A 22513-nucleotide genomic window follows, 5' to 3' on the forward strand; every position below is an offset into this window, starting at 1 on the left:
TTTGACATCCTAAATTTGTTTTCTGGTCCCAAATTTCACACAACGATGTGTGCTTTTTTGTACGTAACTATATTGCTTTGCAGTTGTAAAACAAATTTTAATTGTTGCTGTTCCAACTTGGAGTCTCTTATTATTGCAGATCTCATTGACCTGGTTCCCTGCGTTTTGCTCGGAGTGTGGTTGGTTTGGATTTCTTGCTTTGACCAAAATAGTCCACGCAAAAGGAGCATAGGCAGAAGAAATGCTGTCTGCTAAATCCCTCCCCCTCTCTTCCCCTTTGATAAAAGCATTAAAATCTCCTGATGCTAATCTCACCTCAAAATACTACATAGGCATCAACAAATGGAGTAGGAAAATGTATACCAATCCTTCTCTTAGTTTTCAGAGCTCCTGCCGCGAGACTTCATCAGAACCAGTAGTTGTACCTGAATCACGTTCCATGTCAGCACAAAACAGAGTCGATATCCTTTCGGAGGCGCTGCCTTGCATACAAAAGTTCCATGGCAAGACAATTGTGGTCAAATATGGAGGTGCAGCCATGACGTCTGAGGCCCTTCAAGCACCTGTAATATCTGACTTGGTTCTTCTCCAAAATTTTGGTCTTCGCATTGTCATTGTCCATGGTGCGGGTCCTGAAATCAACCAGTGGCTTGGTAGATTGGGCTTGAAGCCCAAGTTTGGGAATGGACTCCATGTCACTGATGCAACAACCATGGAAGTTGTTGCGATGGTATTGGGGGGTAAAGTTAATAAACATCTTGTTACCTTAATCAACAAGGCAGGGGCTTCTGCTGCTGGCTTATCTGTTACGGGGCTTACTGCTGTTGGCTTATCTGGTATGGATGACTTATCTGGTATGGGGGCTACTGCTGCTGGCTTATCTGGTATGGATGACCATCTTTTAACTGCCAGGCCGCCTTCCCCAAATTCCGGTCTGCTTGGCTTCGTTGGTGATATAGCCACTGGGGAGCCGGCAGTGCTTCGACCACTCATTGACAATGGTTATATCCCAGTCGTTGCCTCTGTAGCTGCCGACAAGACAGGCCGGCTATACATCATCAATGCAGACACAGTTGCGGGTGAGCTTGCTGCAGCCTTGGCAGCAGAGAAGTTAATTCTTTTGACTGATGTGGCTGGGATTCTAGAGGAGCGAGATGATCCAGGAAGTTTGGTGAAGGAAGTCGATATCGAAGGGGCGAGGAGGATGATGAATGATGAGAAGATTGCAGGTGGGATGTTTCAAAAGGTGGATTGCTGCGTGAGGTCCGTAGCTCAAGGTGTCAGGGCTGCAAGTATAATTGATGGACGAGTACAGCACTCATTACTTCTTGAGTTTCTCACTGGTGGAGGAGCAGGAACAATGATCACTGGATAAATTGGAGAGCTTGCACCCTCGGTAAAGCTTACGTTTGTTAACCACTTTAGAAGATCTAAAGTCAAAGCAAGTTTAGTTACAATCATCTTTATTTTCTTTGTACATATGGAGAAACTTGAAAAACGATAGCACTGGGATAATATCTACTTTCAAGAACATGAATCTGCTGATAAAATGGTCAAAGTTGAGAAGGTTTCGGGGCCACTTATTTTCCCCATGTTAATTTTGTAGTCACATTCTCCTCTTTCTAATGTGCTTCAGCACTAATTTTCCCCATAGCCAACAAAAGAAAAAAAAAGTAAAAGCCATCTGGAAAAAAAAAAAAAAACCAAAGGCAAAGAAGATTCCATTTGCTGCATTGGTCACACCTTGCAACCTAACCACTCACTGCACCTTTGCATGAAAAATTTTTAACGTATACAATCACTTTCAACTCTTCAATTTCAAATCTTAAAAACAAAACATGGCTATTCACGCTGTCACACTAGCTTCCAATATATAATATGATCCAAACTCCAAGGAAATTGATCTAAAACCAATTAAAAAGAAGTTGACCTAGCAAGACTGGTCTTGCTTGATGCGGTCCGCACCCAAATGGAAGCTGTGGTCGAAGGTCTTGATTAACTTGGACTGTTCATTTTGCACCCAGTAACTCCCATTTCAGGAGAGCACAAGACATGTTTTCCTCAATTTGAACCATATTTCAGGAATTAAAATAATTTCTTCTTTTTTTATTTTTCTTTCAATTTATCGAATTTTTAATATTCAATTTTAAGATTTAAAATAATTATTGATTCAAAACTATTTATGGAAGCAAAGATATGGTTTTTATAAAATAATAAGCAAAAATTTTTTTCTATTTTTTTAGATTGCTTCAGGGTTAATAAAATAAAAATATGTTCTTTTTTTAATGCAACATGGCCTCAATATGGGCATTTTCGGCATTAAGGGGGTTTTTGTTAAATGTTTGATCATTCAAAGGGTGAGACCGTTATTTGGACAAATTACAGGGATTGATTGGTAATATGGTCAAACCTCAGGGGAGGTAAATGTAATTAACCCTTATTTCAACTATGAAGAGAAAAATTCCTCCAACACCCTCCTGGTACCTGTAAGTGGAGCTCTTCATTAGTAATTTAGGGTCTGAATTTGACGTATAAAGATTGTGATTTTGACATCCTAAATTTGTTTTCTGGTCCCAAATTTCACACAACGATGTGTGCTTTTTTGTACGTAACTATATTGCTTTGCAGTTGTAAAACAAATTTTAATTGTTGCTGTTCCAACTTGGAGTCTCTTATTATTGCAGATCTCATTGACCTGGTTCCCTGCGTTTTGCTCGGAGTGTGGTTGGTTTGGATTTCTTGCTTTGACCAAAATAGTCCACGCAAAAGGAGCATAGGCAGAAGAAATGCTGTCTGCTAAATCCCTCCCCCTCTCTTCCCCTTTGATAAAAGCATTAAAATCTCCTGATGCTAATCTCACCTCAAAATACTACATAGGCATCAACAAATGGAGTAGGAAAATGTATACCAATCCTTCTCTTAGTTTTCAGAGCTCCTGCCGCGAGACTTCATCAGAACCAGTAGTTGTACCTGAATCACGTTCCATGTCAGCACAAAACAGAGTCGATATCCTTTCGGAGGCGCTGCCTTGCATACAAAAGTTCCATGGCAAGACAATTGTGGTCAAATATGGAGGTGCAGCCATGACGTCTGAGGCCCTTCAAGCACCTGTAATATCTGACTTGGTTCTTCTCCAAAATTTTGGTCTTCGCATTGTCATTGTCCATGGTGCGGGTCCTGAAATCAACCAGTGGTTTGGTAGATTGGGCTTGAAGCCCAAGTTTGGGAATGGACTCCATGTCACTGATGCAACAACCATGGAAGTTGTTGCGATGGTATTGGGGGGTAAAGTTAATAAACATCTTGTTACCTTAATCAACAAGGCAGGGGCTTCTGCTGCTGGCTTATCTGTTACGGGGCTTACTGCTGTTGGCTTATCTGGTATGGATGACTTATCTGGTATGGGGGCTACTGCTGCTGGCTTATCTGGTATGGATGACCATCTTTTAACTGCCAGGCCGCCTTCCCCAAATTCCGGTCTGCTTGGCTTCGTTGGTGATATAGCCACTGGGGAGCCGGCAGTGCTTCGACCACTCATTGACAATGGTTATATCCCAGTCGTTGCCTCTGTAGCTGCCGACAAGACAGGCCGGCTATACATCATCAATGCAGACACAGTTGCGGGTGAGCTTGCTGCAGCCTTGGCAGCAGAGAAGTTAATTCTTTTGACTGATGTGGCTGGGATTCTATAGGAGCGAGATGATCCAGGATGTTTGGGGAAAGAAGTCGATATCGAAGGGGCGAGGAGGATGATGAATGATGAGAAGATTGCAGGTGGGATGTTTCAAAAGATGGATTGCTGCGTGAGGTCCGTAGCTCAAGGTGTCAGGGCTGCAAGTATAATTGATGGACGAGTACAGCACTCATTACTTCTTGAGTTTCTCACTGGTGGAGGAGCAGGAACAATGATCACTGGATAAATTGGAGAGCTTGCACCCTCGGTAAAGCTTACGTTTGTTAACCACTTTAGAAGATCTAAAGTCAAAGCAAGTTTAGTTACAATCATCTTTATTTTCTTTGTACATATGGAGAAACTTGAAAAACGATAGCACTGGGATAATATCTACTTTCAAGAACATGAATCTGCTGATAAAATGGTCAAAGTTGAGAAGGTTTCGGGGCCACTTATTTTCCCCATGTTAATTTTGTAGTCACATTCTCCTCTTTCTAATGTGCTTCAGCACTAATTTTCCCCATAGCCAACAAAAGAAAAAAAAAGTAAAAGCCATCTGGAAAAAAAAAAAAAAAAAACCAAAGGCAAAGAAGATTCCATTTGCTGCATTGGTCACACCTTGCAACCTAACCACTCACTGCACCTTTGCATGAAAAAGTTTTAACGTATACAATCACTTTCAACTCTTCAATTTCAAATCTTAAAAACAAAACATGGCTATTCACGCTGTCACACTAGCTTCCAATATATAATATGATCCAAACTCCAAGGAAATTGATCTAAAACCAATTAAAAAGAAGTTGACCTAGCAAGACTGGTCTTGCTTGATGCGGTCCGCACCCAAATGGAAGCTGTGGTCGAAGGTCTTGATTAACTTGGACTGTTCATTTTGCACCCAGTAACTCCCATTTATCTTTGGGGACAGTTTCCTCAAACCGTTGAAAAATGTTTCGACCAACGAGCTTTCTCTATGAGGCATGTGAAGCTGATTGATCATACAATTAGCTATCAGGGTATGCCCTACTTTGATCTCTTCAAAATCTTCTTCTTTCTTTATCAGAACTTGGTCAGAGGAGAAAGAAAGATTGATTGAATTTGCGAAATCTTGTAATCTAAAACCTGTTTGTTGAATATTACATGAACTTCCTTTGTCGCCAACAATAGCTGTTATCCTAAGAGATGCATCTTCTCTAGCAGCAAGGTCAACCATCAAAGAAGGCCATTGAATTCCTTCCATGAAGTCAAAATCAATAACATGAATCTCCCGATGACCTTCGGTTGCCTCCAGGATTGCCTGGTTGGCTGTGAAATGCGCGAACTTCACATATGGCGAGAGCTCCTGCAGCATTTGGAAGGCTGAGATAGCATTGGTTTGTCGGGAAACAGGGTTCTCCGGATGCTCAGGAGCAGTGAGGCTCTTGTCAAGAAGGCCCTGAGTGAAGTATAAAGCTAACCTATCCATTGGATTGTCACCATTTTCTTGATCAGATAGGATATCCTTGAGCCTGGGTGCAACTATTGAAGCAAGACGAACATTTCCTGCTTCAATAGCTTCTGCCCCCATCAGCAGCAGACCAGTTAAGCTGCTCTCTTCCATGAGTTCATCTTGAATATCCTTCAAATGGGATTGCTCAGCAGCCAAAAAATCCATAGTTTCTTTGGATATCTCGACAGGGGAACAATCTTTTGTGTACCATGTTTTCGTGGTGTAAAGCACAATTTTTAGCTATGAAATCGAAATCCTTGATATCTGTTTCCATTTCAAGAAACTTTTCAGTGCTAACAATATCACTGGAGACATAATCTTGGAAATAATAAGGTTGAATCAAATGGTTGTTTTTGGAAAGGTAATGCAGTTTCCAAGCTACAATGATGACCTGAGAACCACTCCTACAAAGCCAACAATATGGTCACCTCCCCAAGAATAGTAGCCATAAAGTCATGTGGGTCTGAATATTCAGAATAAGTTTATCACTACAGGCTTCATAAGAACCAGAATCAAACAGTGGTTTCAGCTCCTCCAAGCATTTTCTGTCCTAAATTTCATTTTCTTAGTCCCCTTATACCGTGATTCACTGACTGAAAGACCAGTCCCATAGGCCTAAAAGAATAATTCAATTAGAAACATATGAAAATATGGTAAAGATTCTGAATTGCAGTAGATTCTGGAGGATATAGGAATCAAAGAACTGTTCAGCAACATAAAACAAGCCCATTTGACAAGAAGAAAGGCAGTATATATATGCCCGCCACACTACTTAGAATTCTTAGCCATTTCTTTTTATGCAGAGGGGGGGGGGGGGATATGATAATTAACAACTGCATGCCAGAAGCAAGCAGTAATAAGAACATTATTCCATCTGAAGCAACTCCAGAAAACAAAGCCAGGACGGGAATAATAAAGCATTAGATAGCTCGCATGCAATGCCTTATGCACAGCCAGATGACAAAAAAATCTAATTATCACAACACAACAGCCTCTTGACTGTTCATTTTTATTCTTTGAAGCCAGCTACGAACACTTTCACACAGAAAGCAGAGGATAAAGCATAAGACATTGAAAACACTCAACTTGCCAAAATATTGCATGCTAAGGAGCAAATTCAGAAAATGGAGTTCATGTTTTGATTGCTAACCTGCCTATAAAATATGTAGTTAAAACTCCTAACCAATAATCAAAATTTAAATCTGACAGGATCAGGAATCTGATAATGAATATCAGGATTGTTTTCCCTTTGGACTTTGAACAAATCAACATTGAGTAATAGAAATGCCAAAAGAAGCTGGTGTAATCTGTCAAGTCTAGAGAAGATGTTTCTACCGCTCAGACAACATTCCTATAGACGTCAAAGTTCCTCAGCCTTAATAAACCAGGTATTCTCACGTCCGTACAAACAATTACAAGAGGGGATAAAGGAGGATAATAAACTACAAAGCATTACTATTAACTGGTTCACTTCTCTTGCTCTATACCAGCATACATAATGTGTCTTTACAGGAGGCCTGCAAAATATTCAAATAAAATAAACTGAATGCAACTTTTGTCATTTTGAGTAGCACATTCACCATAATTAAATAGAACTAACTTTATATACTGCTCGACGAGAATCATAAGTATCCTTTGATGAACTAAGTTTACATTCAAAAGATCGTGATTTTACTGGTAAGAGGACATAGACAAGGCATTAGATTATATACTTATAAGAGAACAACAAATACATTTATCTACAAACCTGAGTAACTCTGATGAGCAAGACCAAGAATCATGGAGAAAAAGAAAGGAAATATGGAGAAGATATCTTGTCTTAGGTTTTCCACACCCGGATAGTTCCATCAACGGATGAAGTCACCATACAGCTATCTTTTGGGTGATAGCTTACACTGGTCACCTGCCACCAGCGAGAGCAATTGATGTCAGTCCACTTTTCACAATATAGGAAATTTAAAAATACATTCTTTCTTCATGGACAGCAAAAAATGTAGTTAGATTTTTTCCCTCAGGACTATTCTTGGAAAAGGTAGGCGATCCTTCACTTTGTTGACTATATTCTTTTTGATATAGACCAGTAGTGAAATGGCATAGTCAAGATCCATAAGCTGTTGAGAGTTCTGGAACATTATCTTAACTCCTCTAGGACTCCCACATACACCTTTGCCCAAGAAAACAATTTATGACACTTAACAAAGGAGCACAGTTCTTTAATAACATTAATTTTATTTCTCCTCCACCAAGCATGACATTGGGTTGTAATGTCTAATGCAATGATTGCAACCATAAATGGTTGGCTGCCTAATCTGTTAAAGATGAAGATAACTTCTACAAATTCAACAAACACACAACAAAATGTTGTTGGTTGAACCAAGTCACCTGGTACCAATATACAAGTGTTATCACATGTGAAGCTGAAATTGCGAAGACTAATGTGAAGTTCCAAAATGGGTCAGTTAATGATAATCACTCAATGCAGACACAAAACACTAAATCTTCAATTTCCAGTTTTCCTCATTTAAAAAACCATCCTAACCTCTATAACTTTTACATGGGATTCTGCAGATAGGTAGATAATTAGTACAAGCCCCAAGCGACTCGAAATTAAACCCAAAACTTAAAGTTATGAAAACTTTACCCACCTAAAGATCTAACCAAAGATCTCCTCCCTTCAGAGAGAGAGAGAGAGAGAAACAGATTTACCCAGAAAAAGGTTAAACTTCATAGGGAAAAGTCATGAACGTGTACTTTATGATCCTGAATTAGAAAATCAATTGATAAAGGCATACGAAAATCTCAAGTGTCATGACCCACCCTCAAGGTATGCTAAATAAGCTTTTCAACATACCCAAAGCAAATACTAAATCATGCAAAATTAGAAATCAGGCATAACTTTCTCAAAAAGGTATTTTGAATTTCAATAAGGCTATGATGCTTCATGTATCAGAAGCTGCATTGATCTATTAAAAAAGATAATTAGCCATTTTCCTGAAAATATAAACAGATAAAGAAAAGTGGACCGAAAAATTTTACTTCCTGCACTAAAAGGGAGGACTTAGAATATGAGGGTTGTTTTAGTTGAGATCAACTAAAACTCAAACCGGTTATATTAGTGAAACACTGAGTAAATGCAATAACAGATATGTCAGTGTAGAATGTTACCACTGAGGAGTGAGCTCGGAAGCTTGATATGGCAGATGCATCCACCAAATCCCAGAAGTAGATAAAGCCATCTTCAGAACCCCCAGTCACATGCGCATCACTGTTTGTGAGGCAGCAGTCCATCTTAAATGACTGACACGGCAAAAACAAAACAGAGAAAATTACTACTCAAAGACAAAACACTAAGACACCAGATAAACAAAGTCAAAACTTGCTTTGAAATGGGAAAAAAATGTAGCAGCGTCGTCACAGAAAAGAATTGATCTTGAGCATTAAGACGGAGAAGTGCAGTATGTTTCTGTTCAAAGTTTAGGAAAAGAAATATAAAACTTATACTACATCTGTATTAAGGACCAAAATGAGGCTCCACAAGCACCTTGCAAGTATGACCTTTATATTCTTGCAAAAGTTCACCAGTATATCTATTGTCATCAGAGAGAAAAAGAGATTATGTCAATGATTCAACAGATAAAATACATGGGCATTATACAAAAGTATATGACAAAGAAAAACTCCCAAGGCCAATCACCTGTCCAATAGTCGTATAGTTGAATCCAGGCAGCTTGCTAAGATACAATTACCATCATTTGACAGAGAGATACAGTTGACAGGTTGGCCCAAGTCATCAGAAATTTCTCTAAGAAGCACCAAAAAATTGTAATAAGATAATGCCTAAGGAATCAATCCTTAGAAAGATTAACCATTGCTATAAAGTCAAGTGCATACCTACCAATTCGAATATCAAATGTCCGAACAGTTCCATCAACACTTCCAGCAATTATCTCAGTTTTTGTTAAACAAACAGACATGACAGTATCCCGAAAAGTATCAATGATCTGCAGAGTTATTAAAATATTTAGTTCAAAGTAATCAAATTCCAATTATTAGAACTGTGAGAGTAGGGCAAGACACAGTAAACAAGGAGCAAACTAAAGGAAACACCAAAATAGTGCTCCTAAAACTAAAGTGACTTATGATATCTTTTCTTAGATCTCAAGAGCTCTGGAATTTTCATTTTCATGTAAAGCTAGAGCCAAATGTTGTTGAAGCAAAAATTGCTGCTATGATGATGGTCTATTAATACTTCTAGAGAGTCAAGAAACTTTAGGAAATTTGGCGTCAAGAATTCCTTGCAAACTCCATCTATCCAATTTATCTACACAATGTAACCAAAACTCCAACTGGAACACAACATTGTCGTTCTCACCCTCAAGATTTGGCACTAGGTAGCAACATAGCCTTCAGCTTTCACATTTAAAATGGTCACTCAAACAAGTCTTATCAATGCAACCATTCCCTTGCCTTTTGGCAATTACAGGAAATGCATATCTTAGCAATCCAGAAACCCCAATCTATCATCCACAGTCAACATCGCTATTCTATTTAAAGAAGTCAATGGAAGAATGAATAATGAAATTGACCTGAATAGGCTCCGTATTATGAGACCTGCAGTCCCAAGCACGCAAAGAGTGATCATTTCCTGCTGATACTACTACAGTTGCATACTCATTAAACTTAACAGCATTCACCTGTAAAAAGATAAAAATGGAGCAAAATGTCAGATAAGACTGATTGACATGATACTCATCTTTATTCTCTACATTCTAACATCTTGGTCATCAATGACAACCAAATATGCATGCAATCATTACTTCCAATGAGGCAAAAACATACCACGAGACTTAGTTTTGTTTAAAGGTTATTAAGAACTCAAAAAACTGTTAAGTTCTTCAAGGAGATTACAGGACTATGTAAACTAGTTTTTAACTTAAATTGTCACCTCTAAGCTTTAAAATTAAGAAAATGGCTTCAAAGAATTGTAGAAAATTGGCCACCAGTGGACTTATGATAAGGCCTCTTTTACTCATTGCCACAAGTTTTCTCCAAACTCAAATATAGAATTAAAAAGCTGGGATTGGACAGACATCATGGATAAGCATAAAATTTCAATGTCACATATAACTGTACAAAAACTATCTGAGAACAAAACATACACACATTTCATCTGAGGAACTAGGGCAGAAGCTTTGAAGATTTCAATCTTAGCTTTAATTGGATAACCGAATAAAGGATTGGGCTGCAATTTAAAAAGGTAACCAATTCTTTAACAGATCAACCAACATGTCAGTCCACATTATACACATTCCAACTCCCACCATCAAGCACAATATAATAACGCCAAAAAAGAGAATCTCTATCATCAAGGAACCAAAAGGAATCTTTTATCAAATTCAAATCTGATCTCTGAAACCTTCTGAATTCAACAAATAGCTATATAGGTCATTATCGATCTCTTAAATTGAGTCAATTGGAACTGAGTACACAGAGGCGGGAGGGTTTAAAGAACTGCTGCTATGAGAAGTGAGACGAATTTATTATTATTCTGATAAAACTAACAATTTACTACTCCATCTGTATCTATTACAAAAAAAAAAAAAAAAAGATTCTAGTGATGGAATTGCCATGAACCTCACTGTCATGGCCACGGAATTTTCGAATTACTCGACCACTTGCTACATCCCAATAGAAGACTTGTCGATCACCACCACAAGAACAAAGCTTGGAATTGTCCCTACAACACAAACAACCATTATTAACCCAAATTATCCAACAAATTCGATAACCATAAAAATCCACATCAAAATTCACCATATCAATTTAGTAAACCACAGATTCAAAAATAATAAAAATTGCATTTTGCTGGCGAGAATACCAAAACAAGCTGATAAAAAACAACCCACACAAAAAAAAAAAAAAACTTTTCATCTAATTCAACCGTATTTTTTCGTGGCATAAAAAATAGGGTTTGGGATTTGCATTCGAATTCTACCCAACCAAAAGCTGAAAAAACTCAAAAAATTTAAAATCTTGGTTCGAAAGAATTAAAACCCATGTCAAGGGATTACTGGAAAAGGGAGAGAAAGAGCATTTACGGAGTAACGTGGACATCGCGGACTTCGCGGCCATGGGATTTGTAGGTTTTGATGTGAATTCCACGGTGGGGATTCCAGAGGCGTATGGTACGGTCCTTGCCGCAGCTCAGACAATACTCGCCGTTCGAGTTGAATCTCGCTGCTAAGACGGCGCCCTCGTGTCCTTTCAGCACGTTTACTTCCTTCGTCGGCAGGCTCTCGGCGCCGGCGTTGCTCATTTTCGGGTTCGTATGCCGGAAGGGGTGAAAGGCTCAGCTGATGCAGTAGAAAAGAGCGGCAAAAATCTGGGTCGGATCAATATTCCCAACGAAATAGGAAAAGTTTTATTGGGCTTTAAGCAGGATTGGGCCTAATAGACTGTAGGCCTGTCAACTGAATTAGAAATTTAGCCTGAGTCTAGCCTTCAAAAGCTTATAAAAAAGCTTATAAATGCAAGGCCTAATCTTGGCCCATTTGTATTTGGGATTTTAATTCTACAGTAAGTGTATGCTTAGAACTTTTAATTTATTTTTCTCTACTAGCAGTGGCGGCAGCAAGGGCGAAGGATATTAAGAAGTGGGGAAGGAAGAGAAGGATTTGAACATAGATTGATGTCAATATTAGTCCCTACCCAAAATGCGAGTTTAGAATACTAATTTGAAAATTATTTTGGAATATCATTTTTAGCATAGTTTAGACTCAGATTCTGTTACATTTTCGAATGTATAATGAAACATAGTGATACATTCCAAGTGAGAGAAGTCAGTTCTCTCTTCGCACACATAGTGGAAGTAATTTCGAGTCATTAGAAGGAAAATTAGATAAAACTGATGTGTTACCAAGAGAAGAATAGAATATAATGTATGAGAAAATTCTTGATTTTGAAATGTTCATGTCATTTCTCAATCATCATTAGCTTACCTTTGGAAGAGAATAAGGGAAAATTGCAGTTATTCGTTGTTCCCTTATGTTTATGCTTCATTACATGTTGTCTTGTCCCTTTCTTTCTTGTGCCTGTTTTTTAACTCAATCGCTCATCTTTTGGCTTCAACACTTTGGACCCTCACTCTCACTAATTTGTAATTTTAGTACGTTGTTCATCACGTCATTGTCCTCCCACCGCATTGTTTTAGAAAGATAAGGGTCCAAGTATGCTAGTATTCAACATGAGACACAAAGAAATGATCCATATAAAACTCATAGAACGCCTTCAGGCGAGGTGAGGTAGCTCAGTGATAATCTCATTGGATCTTTACCTAGATGTTACTATTTTGAATCTCACTTGTTACCGTGTAGTGCAATCCTTGGAATGGGTTCTGCACTATTGCAGGGAGAATAGTCTGGTGTAAGCCAAGATACCTCCCACACGTCAGGGGAAAAAAAAAAAAATCTGTAGAACATATTACTATTGTAAACTAAAACTACTTCAGATAATGGATAACACTAGTATTACCGTAAACGAAAAAAATGTGAATTTTCCCTAATAATTATAATGCTTCTCTTAGTAAGAATCATAAGAATAATATTCCTTTTGTTGTTAGGAACACAATCAGAATAATATCTATTGTAATTCAAACGTAATATTTGAAAGTTATAGGCTGTTTAATCTGGCTCCATACGTACATAAGTGGGCAGACTGGAAGACCAAACAATTCAAACTTCTCAAGTCCATCCCCATTGAAAAGCTGTCTTCAATGTACATGCCGCGTGAGAATCTGTGTTCTAGCACATAACAGCCGATGCATCTCAAGAGATTCAACTAGACTGCCTTCTCCTACTTAGTTATTACTGATCAAAGCTGCCTCAAAAGTTCACATATTTAATGAAACTCCAGCCGTTCATATTGTGTTGCTTCCATTACTTTGTAACAGTTATGTCTTTCCCTATGCCCTTTTGATTATTTACCATTGAATACACTTAATAATAACATGTCCTCTCCCTCCTTCACCACCCTATAAATCCCTCCAAAACCCTTCAATTTTCTTCACAACTCTATTCGGCAAAAGATGGCTCTCAACTCTGTCAAATTGCTTTTTCTTGTCATAACTTGTTTTATGGTGATTTCCTGCTCATCATCAGCAAGAAAGATACTGCCAAGAAACCTTTCTGGATCAGATGATCAATCCATTTCCAAGCTTAACTCCCGGCTTGAGACCAATAATGGAAGTGTGCTAGAATGCTGGAATGCCCTGTCAGAGATAAAATCATGCACAGATGAGATTGCTGCTTACTTCACAAATGGCACAACTGATATTGGACCAGGATGCTGCCATGCCATCATTGTGATTACACACAATTGCTGGCCTACAATCTTGTCTGCACTTGGTTTTTCAGCGGATCAGACCTATATCCTTCGAGGCTATTGTGATGCATCACTTTCCTCCTTTGGACCAGCTCAAGCTCCATCAGCATGATCGTTAGTCGATAATCACCGATTAATTACCGCAAATAATTAAGACTATTATGGTTAATGTAATAGGTCTTAAGTAATTTATTTCCAGTCCTTTGATGATTGTGGTTGTGTTGCTCGACTAATTAGGTATGTCGTATTGGAAATTATGGGAGGTTTGATGGCTTTCCTAGCTAGTCTCTTATGTACGAGTTTGCTTGTTGAAGTAGTAATAGTCATTTTACCACTTCAATATGAATAATTGTCTTTGCTATAAATGTTTGCCTATGCTTTGTGATTCCATTAATTATCACACTTGTGCTTACTACCTACTTTGATGATTATTGTCGAGATTAAAAAAAAATGTTATCTCTGGCTATAACTTCTAAAATTCAAGCATGAGGTTTCCTTAAATACAGAAAATTCGCCTTTTTTATCGAGATTAATTATGAAAATTCCCCCAAATTCGTTACAAATTCCACAAATAGGGTGAGTCGCCAGTGGTAAATTATGAGCAGGCTAATTAAATACTACTTACCTCAAAAAAAAAAAATGTGTAAGGGTTAAAGCAAATTCTTCAACCAAGAGGAAACTTGATATAAAAATAAAAATAAGGAAAAAAAAGCAGATGGGTAATTGGCCATGATTAGAGAATTTGCCCTAAAAGAAAGCAATGAAGGAAAATGAATAGGAGATAATGAAATCAAACCCCTCAAGATATTCAGTTGTCTCGTAGTTTTTACTGGGAAATGGTTTATGTAAATTGATGCATGAGATACCTTAAGGTTCCACTCTAATTCTTTTTTCTTTTTCTTTTTCTTTTTCAAAGTTGCTTGGGTGAAAGCTTCTTATTCTTGAGTACAATTTTCTGACAGCCATATCGTTTACCCATTTGAAAGAATTTGATTGGGTACACAAAAATAAAAATAGCTAATTTTACTGCAGTATATCCGCCTATCATGTATCTATATATGCACACACATATCAACTAACACAAAGTATTGGCTAAAAAAAAAGAAAGAAACCATTCTATCACATGAGGAGACATTCAAAGTGATCAAAATACTACTTTTGCGCAAAATCAACATAACTTATTTTCCCTAGATGAAATAATTGATAAATCAAAGGAAAATTTGCCAATTCAGTCCCTCACATTTTCATAAAGAACTTTTTTAGCCCCTCACATTTAAAATCAATCAAAATAATCCTTCAAATATAAAAAAGTTTGCACGTTTGGTTCCAAAACTCATTTTCGCTCATTTCTCCAGCCAAGGAGTGCACGTCTCCATCACTTGCTCATAATTTCAAGCACAAGCCATCCTCAACAAGATGAGCACATGAGGTAGTCATGCAGTTTTTGCAGAAAAAGTGAGCAAAAATGAGTTTTGGAACCAAATAGGCAGATTTTTTTTAATGAGGAATTATTTTGGTTGATTTTGAATGTGAAGGACTAAAAATTTGTTTTCTGAAAATGTGTGAGACGGGTCCGTTTGGTTGGGAGTAAAATGTTTTCCCTGGGAAAATATTTTCCAGGAAAATCATTTCACTTTCATCATTTTCAGGTGCTTGGTTAGCCCATTAAAAATATTTTCTTACTTCATTTTCTAGTGTTTGTTTAACTTTTGAAATATTTTCCAACTTTGAAATATTTTCACTTTTACCTCTATCTTTACTTTCTACACATTATAACCACATACTTCTTCCCATGCAAAATAAAAAAAATTTATCTCATTGTTTAACTTTAAAAAAATCTTACAGAAATGTATGTATGAATAAAAAATTTCTCCTTAAACAATAAACAAATTGCTGGCCATTCATTGTCAAATATCAATCACACGCAATGCTTATTGTGACATATACCTTGCACTCTCACTGCTGAAAGCTTCCCTAGAAAAGAATGTCCCTATTATACATAATTAATTACTAGAATAGGTGAGCAGGGTGAGGCCTTTTTTTGATTTTGAACATCCTACAAGTTTTGAGAGTTTGACAGATACCTTTATCAAGCGGGATGCGTGCGTTTAGGAAAACAACTTCGGTAAAGTTAGAAGAAAAGTTGTTTTCCATAGGATGAGTGAAAAACTTTTACACAGTAAAATATTTTCAGTAACTTTTGTGCAACCAAGCACGGGAAATTAGAAAAATATTTTCCTGGGAAAGATTTTCACTAGAAACAAACAGACCCCAAATTGGCAAATTTCCCTAAATCAAAATGCACTGTCTTAACCTGAAACGCAAGGTGATTATAACTTGAAACGCAAGTGACATACTACTAATTTTCCTAAACGGATGAAGCAGCAATCATTTGGGGACTTAATGAGCTATTTACATCTGAAACCTAGCATATATCTTGTCATTTATGATCAGAACTGAGAAGCCCCATGAACTGACGAACACTACCCAAATTAATATCACCAAGCTTAACACGTTTAATCATTCTAATTACTTCATTTAAGCATGATCAAATTTCCCATGCATGATAATCACGTCATTTAATTATAAACAACTTTACCCTTCCATCGGTTACAAAATTAAACAAACCACATGTCTATTTTATCTCCATATAAATTGTTTATAGTCCCTTCACCTCCCATGCTCATAACTTGCCTTCTATAAATACACTAACAAGTACTAATATCCTCCGCAACAAAGACTTAAAAAACCAACAATGTCTTACTCTTCCAAAGTCCTTCTCCTAGCTCTATTGGCATGTTCCATTTCCATGACACCCTCCATGTTCATGGCTCGACCGATAAACTCGAAATCATCAACCCTAATGGGTAGGCTAAAGTTGGAAGATGAAGAGGGTGTGTTATGGTATCGAACAGTAGCCAGGCAACAGAACAGCTCCCAATGGACAGATATAATGAATTTAGCACAAAACAAGATGAATAACAGGAAGTATCAATAATGTACCAGTGAATGATCAATGAACTGAAATTGATATTGATTAAACAAGAAATTACAGAATTGGCGGGATGAAGGAAAGAAATGATAGAATGAAGGAAATCAGAGAAGAAAGGTTCAGGGAATGATCCCTTACAAATTGCTAACAATAATCCTGCCTTTTCCTCTACTATTCCTGTCTATATATAGAGCTAGCTAATAACAAACTCCTTCCGCGTTCACCCAGCTTGGCCATGTGAATAGCTAACTGAATCTGTTTGCAGAGCCACTTGCTGTTGAGCTCAAGTTGCTTGAGCTTGTTTCCAGCAAAGGCGTGTTTCTAACCTCACGCCTTTGTTTTCTGCTTCTCCTTCCTGCTTCACGCTTTCCTCTCCTAATGCACGCCTTCCTCCTTCTTAGTGGACGTGATATCAGTTTTCACGTTTTCAGCTTCCCTTCTGTTATCTTTACTAAGGCGTGATATTAAGTTCACGTCTTCAGCTTTATTTCTGCTCCATGACAGGGTGATAACTCGTTATTAGCTACTTGTTGGGAATCTCTCTTTGAGCTGAGGTCTTGCACTGGAGAAGTCATTCTGTTTTTCCTTAATGGGGAAACCTATCTTGGACCGAGTTGTTGCCGTGCCATCAGAACCATTGAACACCATTGCTGGCCTTCCATGCTTGGCTCTCTTGGCTACACTGCTGAAGAAGGTGACATCCTTCGTGGTTATTGTGATGCAGCTGATGAACATGATGATTCCGGTGGTTATGGTTATCCTCAGCCACCATCTCCTCCACATCTTGTGAATTCTACCACAAATTCGTCTTCCCACGTCTTGACGCCGTAGTTGATGCTCAATGTATTTATTCGAAAAATAAAAATCCCACATTAAATATTTTATTTAATGTTCTTGTAGTGACTTTGCCTCTTGAATCTCAATATCTTTCATGTTTTTAAGTATTTTTGTACCTTCGATTTGATAATTGTGTTGAACATCTAGCCTTATAATTAACCAAGCATACAAATGTGTCCTGACTCCATTAAAATACAGGACAAGCATGGGGCTTTCTAGAATGATGTAGCAAGGGGCTTTTCAGCTGATTGGGATGAAAAATACAAGAGAATTGAAGAAAGAATAGAAAACCAGAAAATACAAACCATATCTAAAGGCTCATAGTTTTTTTTTTTCTTTTTCTGTATGTGCAATGAAGGGATTCCACAATTAACCAAACTGGATCAAAAGGGTAGCATGAATAGGATGTATACCAGGAAATCACTCTATTTACTAGTACCCTGTAACAAAATAAGAGATCCCATTTACTAGTACAAGCATGAAAATTTGAAAAACTATTGAACAGGTGAATACAAGCACTAAATCAGGTTTCAGTTGGACAGGACATCTGACTCTTGCAGTTTCAATCTTGACCACTAAATCAGGACCTCAATGGCACTTCTTTTTAGGTATTCTGCGAACACAAATTTAGTGGTAAAAGAAACCTCTACTGTTTAGTCATTTAACTATCCAAGTACTTTTGAATTCTGGCATTCAGGTCTTCCAATTGAAACCATACACAGTTTTGGTGTGTTTTGTGGCCATAGGTTGCATCTTCAGAAAGCTGTTGATCTGTAGGATTTGCTTTCCCTCCTCGTTCCAAGTAACTATCAGCAGAGAAATGAGAAAGATAACACATCTCTGCAGCAGCATGAACGCAAATTATACTAAGAAATCATCCTCTTAACTACCATCTTGCAACAAATAAGAGATAGTATAGTGATATCTGAGTACAAAGTTTCAACAGCTGGATAATCCACTAACAGGGACAGCATCAGATGCATGCACAATCATCTGAATACATAGCAATCCTATCCAACCAAATTTGCTACTTCCGAATTGGGTATCAAGCACCCATTAACATCAGAAACTGTCCCTTGAACATATTTTACCTGCAATATCTTTTCTCAACCATAACATCAACGTGATATATTGGAACTTCTGTCAATCTTGTTGATTCGTTAGCTCTTCTATCAGCTTTCTGTGATTCAGGTCTAAATAGTTTCAAATCAAACATTATTAGCTCTTTTATGAAGTTCTGTGATTCAACTAATTTTTCTGTCGTTTTCTTGCGCAAAACAGGATTTGCTTGTTAACTGCCTTTATGAGAATTAGACTAGCTGTTGGATGTGATGAATTGGGAGTTCTAAATTAAGACCTGTGGTGGGCTGGAATTGTTTGCAGAAGTCTTCATTACTCTGGTTGAAATGTATAGAAGGAACAGAAAAGGGCACCTCGCACATATGGCATGTGTTCTGCCGCTTTTAAAAATCATATCAATCTGTAGCAGCATTTTGAAAAGACTAGACTCATGAACATCATTAAACAACAAACAGGAAAAAGAATATGGAGAAGATTTTGTCTTGCCACATGCAATTACAAAGTTATAGCTGAATCAAGTTGAGACCAAAGAATTGGGGATCTTCAGAAATTGCTTAAAGAAACATGAATAGTTGTCATCGAACTAATTCAGAATATACAGGTGGTACTGTGGTAGTACATCTAACCTACTGAATGGAATCCCACTCTGAATTGATTCTGTCCCAATTCAAGAAAAGACACGAATGGCTCACCACTGTAAAATACGATGAGAGGGCAGTGAGTCTGTGACTCCTTTTGATCTGAGTAGTAAGAAAACAGAAATCACCAATAACTTCAATTTGATCTTAGTACTAAGGAAACATGGATCAGCAATAACTTCACATAATGATCTTCAGACCCTCATTTCCCATTTCCATCTGTTCTTGTCCAATTTGCTTTACAGAACATACAGCAGACTCACTACACCCTTTCACCTCAATCATTTCAAGAGTCGAACATTCCCCTAAACAAGAAGGGACCTCTTCCAGCACCTCGCAATAATGCAAAACCAATTTCTCAAGACGGGGAAAATTATCAGCAGAGGCAGTCCACCTGCAAAAGCCTAAATCTGATAGCTCCATGTATCGAAGATTACAGAATTCCCCTTCTTTCATTTCCCATTCTTCCCCCACAAAAGGAGTCTCGAACTTTAAGAACTTCAAGGTTGGGCAGCTTTCCAATTGCTGAAGTTTCACTCCATGTCCGGTCATTGCATGAGAGAGTCAATTTTCTCAAATTTAATGGAAATTCAAACTCGAATGCTTCAAATCCACATACCACCTTTAGGGATTCTAGTAGACTCGAATGATCCAACATCAGAGTCCCATAGCAAATTCCAGAAGATGCTGTTTAGAGCCCTGAGACTCCAACACACTTTAGCCTGCGGATGTTGGGTAACTTTTTCAGTATCTTTTGCAAGCTTTGAGAAGAGGGATCAATTATAAGGTTTAGAGTTTCTAAATGAACTAAATCCGGGGATTCTTCAAGATTGTCACTGGGAAAACTAAAACCGTATATATAATAACTTTATACCCAAAGATGCCTCAACGTCTTAATATTCCAGATAGTCTTTGGCAACTCGACATGAGTAATGCTTCCATAAACCACCAAAGTATGTAACCTTGAGAGATTGGCTATTGCAGATGGAACAAAGTCTATTTTCAGATTAATCCCCCAGTATCTCAAGTGAACAAGGCATAGTACTTCCAATGGAAATGATTCACAAAAGTCAAAGTTTCCCAAATCCAACACTCTAAGAAGTTTAGACATCAAAAACCCCAAATCCAGATCTGTAGCATTCTGCTCATAGCTAGGAAAGAAGAGCAAACAGCGTAAATTGGGAAAAATTTGCCTTGACTGCTTAACCACCTCTACCATTGTATTGTAAATACACATTCGGTGGGGATTGTAGTTGCAAGGTCCTGTAGGACAAGAAGGGTCTTTATACCTATCAATTATATGTAGAAAACCTTCTAGTTTGGCTTTTTCCACACAAAATTAATGTACCAAATCATGAACTTGGCAGGCTTTGGCACCTCCCAGAGTTCTTTCTCGAGTAACCATAACTAAACTTCTAGCAATCAAATCCATCAAGCAGTCATTGGCCACTTCCTCTAAGCTCTTTCTTTCAGTCTTTTGAACAAATCCTTCAGAAATATAAAGCTGTAACAACCTTTGTACAGAAATATCTCGTTCATCTGGAAATACACTAAAGTAAAGAAGACATGGCTTCAAATAATCTGGTAAATGACTATAACTCTGCTCAAGAGTCTTCATGCAGTTTCCAGTGTCAAGAATAATGCTGGCATTTAGAGTTTCTGCAGTTTCTTCCCAGCAATCTTGATCAGTAGTAGCAAGAATTCCAGAAACCAGGATAACAATGAGAGGTAGTCCCTTACAGTTTGTTGCTATTCGGAATCCAACTTCACTTAGTATAGGAGGACATCCTTCTTTGCCAAATATCTTAGTCTGCAGCAAAGCCCAACACTCTTTATCAGTAAGTTGACGAAGATGGTGACTTGGTGAGGCTTGCAATCTTCTTTAAATAGCGAAGACAAATTCTGATATCTGCTGGCGAACATGATCCTGCTTCCATTGGCATCATCTAGTAGTGAGTTTCTCAACAAATTCCATACCCCAATGTCCTACACGTCATCTAAAACAATGGGATACCTATGTCCCTTCAAACGCTGGTATAGTTCTACAGCCAAAACATCTTCTTCAATCTTAACACATTGGTTAGGACTCCTAGAATCAATGCTACATAAAATCTGAACTAACAAATTGTGATTGCTGTATACTTGAGAAACATAACACCAAGCATGAATATGAAAGTGCAGTTTAATTGAAGGATCACTGTAAACTTTAATGGCTAATGTAGTCTTACCAAGCCCAGGCATACCCACGATAGGAACAACATCCAACTGCTTTGTTCCTCTTGTACGTCTGCCAGTGATAGTTTCCACCTCGTCTCCAAGACCCACAAGATCTTCATGGCGGCAGTTAATTGAGATGGCATGTGAACGGAAGCCCGGGTAACTCTCTTGATTTCACCATTATAACTTATGCTGTCACAGATCTCTTGGGCCTCGATCTTCATAAGATTGATGTCTTCAGCAACAGCATCCAAAAAGTAATGACCTTTATCACTGACAACTATCGAGTCAATTACTAACTCTGCCTTGTATGCAATCTCCATAACACGATTCCAGCAAGTTTTGAGTTTGTCATTCTGATTGCGCTTCTCCTTGATATTCTCGAGGAAAGATCTTAAGAATGTGAGATTTTTTTGGACTATGTGGATGCTATCAACTGGGAAAGCAAGTGAATGATCAGTTTCATCACAGCTTGCTAGCTCCTTTAGATTTTCCAACAGAGCCTAACTCATTGGTCCTGGGAAAACTAAATGAAGATGATGATGTTAGTGGATACATGTATGCTACTTCTGCCATTATATACTTGAGCACTTTGAGCAAATGGAAAAGTGCAAGATCTGTTTCCTCAGTCAAGCCTTCTTTCATTTCATTTGGAGAAAGGGTGAACATCAAAATTCCTGCATCACAAGCCACAACTCCAATAAGATCCTTCAATTCATCACGTAGCTCATTGAACTTCTTCTTGAGTACGATACTCATGAATCTTTTTTTCTGATGGAGTTTTAGCATTTGCTCCTTCACTTGAACCTGAAAACTGTTATAAGATCCTAGTAGATCGATAAGGTAATCTAGGAAAGAATCAACAAAGTTGGCCACTGCATATTCATTCTCCTCCAGGGCTGAAGCATATGATGATCTCGATTGCTTTGAAGCTGTCAGGACATGGATATAAGTTTCTTGGACCTGGGGGTCAACAGGATTAATCTTCTCCTGTATCAATTGAGAAATTTTGTACTCCATTTCATCGAACACTTCATCATCTCTGCAAACCGACATACAGAAATCAAGCGTGCAGCCACAACTTCAACGTGAATCAAGAGATCTATCAATTGCATATGCTCAACACCTTGCACTGTGGCCAAGCCAATGAGGTTCCTTAACAACATTAGCTTCTCTTGAAGGGTTTCTATTAGCTTCTCCCATTTTCTCCC

The 22513-nt window shown here is 38.0% G+C and overlaps 6 protein-coding genes and 1 pseudogene across 7 annotated transcripts; 4 read left to right on the plus strand and 3 right to left on the minus strand.

Annotated features, from left to right (window-relative positions):
* The first annotated feature begins 241 nt into the window (after positions 1 to 241).
* LOC140010553 (uncharacterized) lies at positions 242 to 1375 on the plus strand. The gene is made up of 2 exons (XM_072057842.1): positions 242 to 801; positions 868 to 1375. The coding sequence occupies exons 1-2, from the start codon at positions 242 to 244 to the stop codon at positions 1373 to 1375; spliced, it is 1068 nt and encodes a 355-aa protein (XP_071913943.1).
* Positions 1376 to 2786: 1411 nt separating this feature from the next.
* On the plus strand, positions 2787 to 3920 carry LOC140010554 (uncharacterized; annotated as a pseudogene).
* A 558-nt stretch (positions 3921 to 4478) lies between these two features.
* Positions 4479 to 5457, minus strand: LOC140010555 (protein NODULATION SIGNALING PATHWAY 2-like). Its single transcript, XM_072057843.1, has one exon. It carries the CDS (start codon positions 5322 to 5324, stop codon positions 4479 to 4481), a length of 846 nt encoding a protein of 281 aa, XP_071913944.1. The 5' UTR covers positions 5325 to 5457.
* Positions 5458 to 5637: 180 nt separating this feature from the next.
* Positions 5638 to 11554, minus strand: LOC140003988 (uncharacterized). 2 transcript variants are annotated; one of them, XM_072058122.1, is made up of 9 exons: positions 11258 to 11554; positions 10794 to 10896; positions 9746 to 9853; positions 9051 to 9160; positions 8854 to 8961; positions 8701 to 8746; positions 8325 to 8456; positions 6907 to 7062; positions 5638 to 5774 (listed from the first exon to the last, which is right to left on the minus strand). In XM_072058122.1, exons 1-8 carry the CDS (start codon positions 11473 to 11475, stop codon positions 6979 to 6981), a joined length of 909 nt encoding a protein of 302 aa, XP_071914223.1. In that variant the 5' UTR covers positions 11476 to 11554; the 3' UTR covers positions 5638 to 5774; positions 6907 to 6978. The 2 variants fall into 2 exon arrangements, with proteins under 2 accessions (XP_071914223.1, XP_071914222.1); XM_072058121.1 differs by lacking the exon at positions 5638 to 5774 and adding an exon at positions 6346 to 6676.
* Positions 11555 to 13242: 1688 nt separating this feature from the next.
* LOC113700583 (egg cell-secreted protein 1.2) lies at positions 13243 to 13650 on the plus strand. The gene has a single exon (XM_027221054.2). It carries the CDS (start codon positions 13243 to 13245, stop codon positions 13648 to 13650), a length of 408 nt encoding a protein of 135 aa, XP_027076855.2.
* A 2643-nt stretch (positions 13651 to 16293) lies between these two features.
* Positions 16294 to 17361, plus strand: LOC113700584 (egg cell-secreted protein 1.1-like). Its single transcript, XM_072057844.1, has 2 exons — positions 16294 to 16432; positions 17054 to 17361. Exons 1-2 carry the CDS (start codon positions 16294 to 16296, stop codon positions 17359 to 17361), a joined length of 447 nt encoding a protein of 148 aa, XP_071913945.1.
* Positions 17362 to 19265: 1904 nt separating this feature from the next.
* On the minus strand, positions 19266 to 21625 carry LOC113699581 (putative late blight resistance protein homolog R1B-16). Its single transcript, XM_027219953.1, has 5 exons — positions 21329 to 21625; positions 20463 to 20895; positions 19960 to 20348; positions 19705 to 19846; positions 19266 to 19549 (listed from the first exon to the last, which is right to left on the minus strand). The coding sequence occupies exons 1-5, from the start codon at positions 21623 to 21625 to the stop codon at positions 19266 to 19268; spliced, it is 1545 nt and encodes a 514-aa protein (XP_027075754.1).
* Between the last annotated feature and the right edge of the window lie 888 nt (positions 21626 to 22513).

This window comes from Coffea arabica, chromosome 7c (genome assembly GCF_036785885.1).
Source record: "Coffea arabica cultivar ET-39 chromosome 7c, Coffea Arabica ET-39 HiFi, whole genome shotgun sequence".
NCBI lineage: Eukaryota > Viridiplantae > Streptophyta > Magnoliopsida > Gentianales > Rubiaceae > Coffea > Coffea arabica.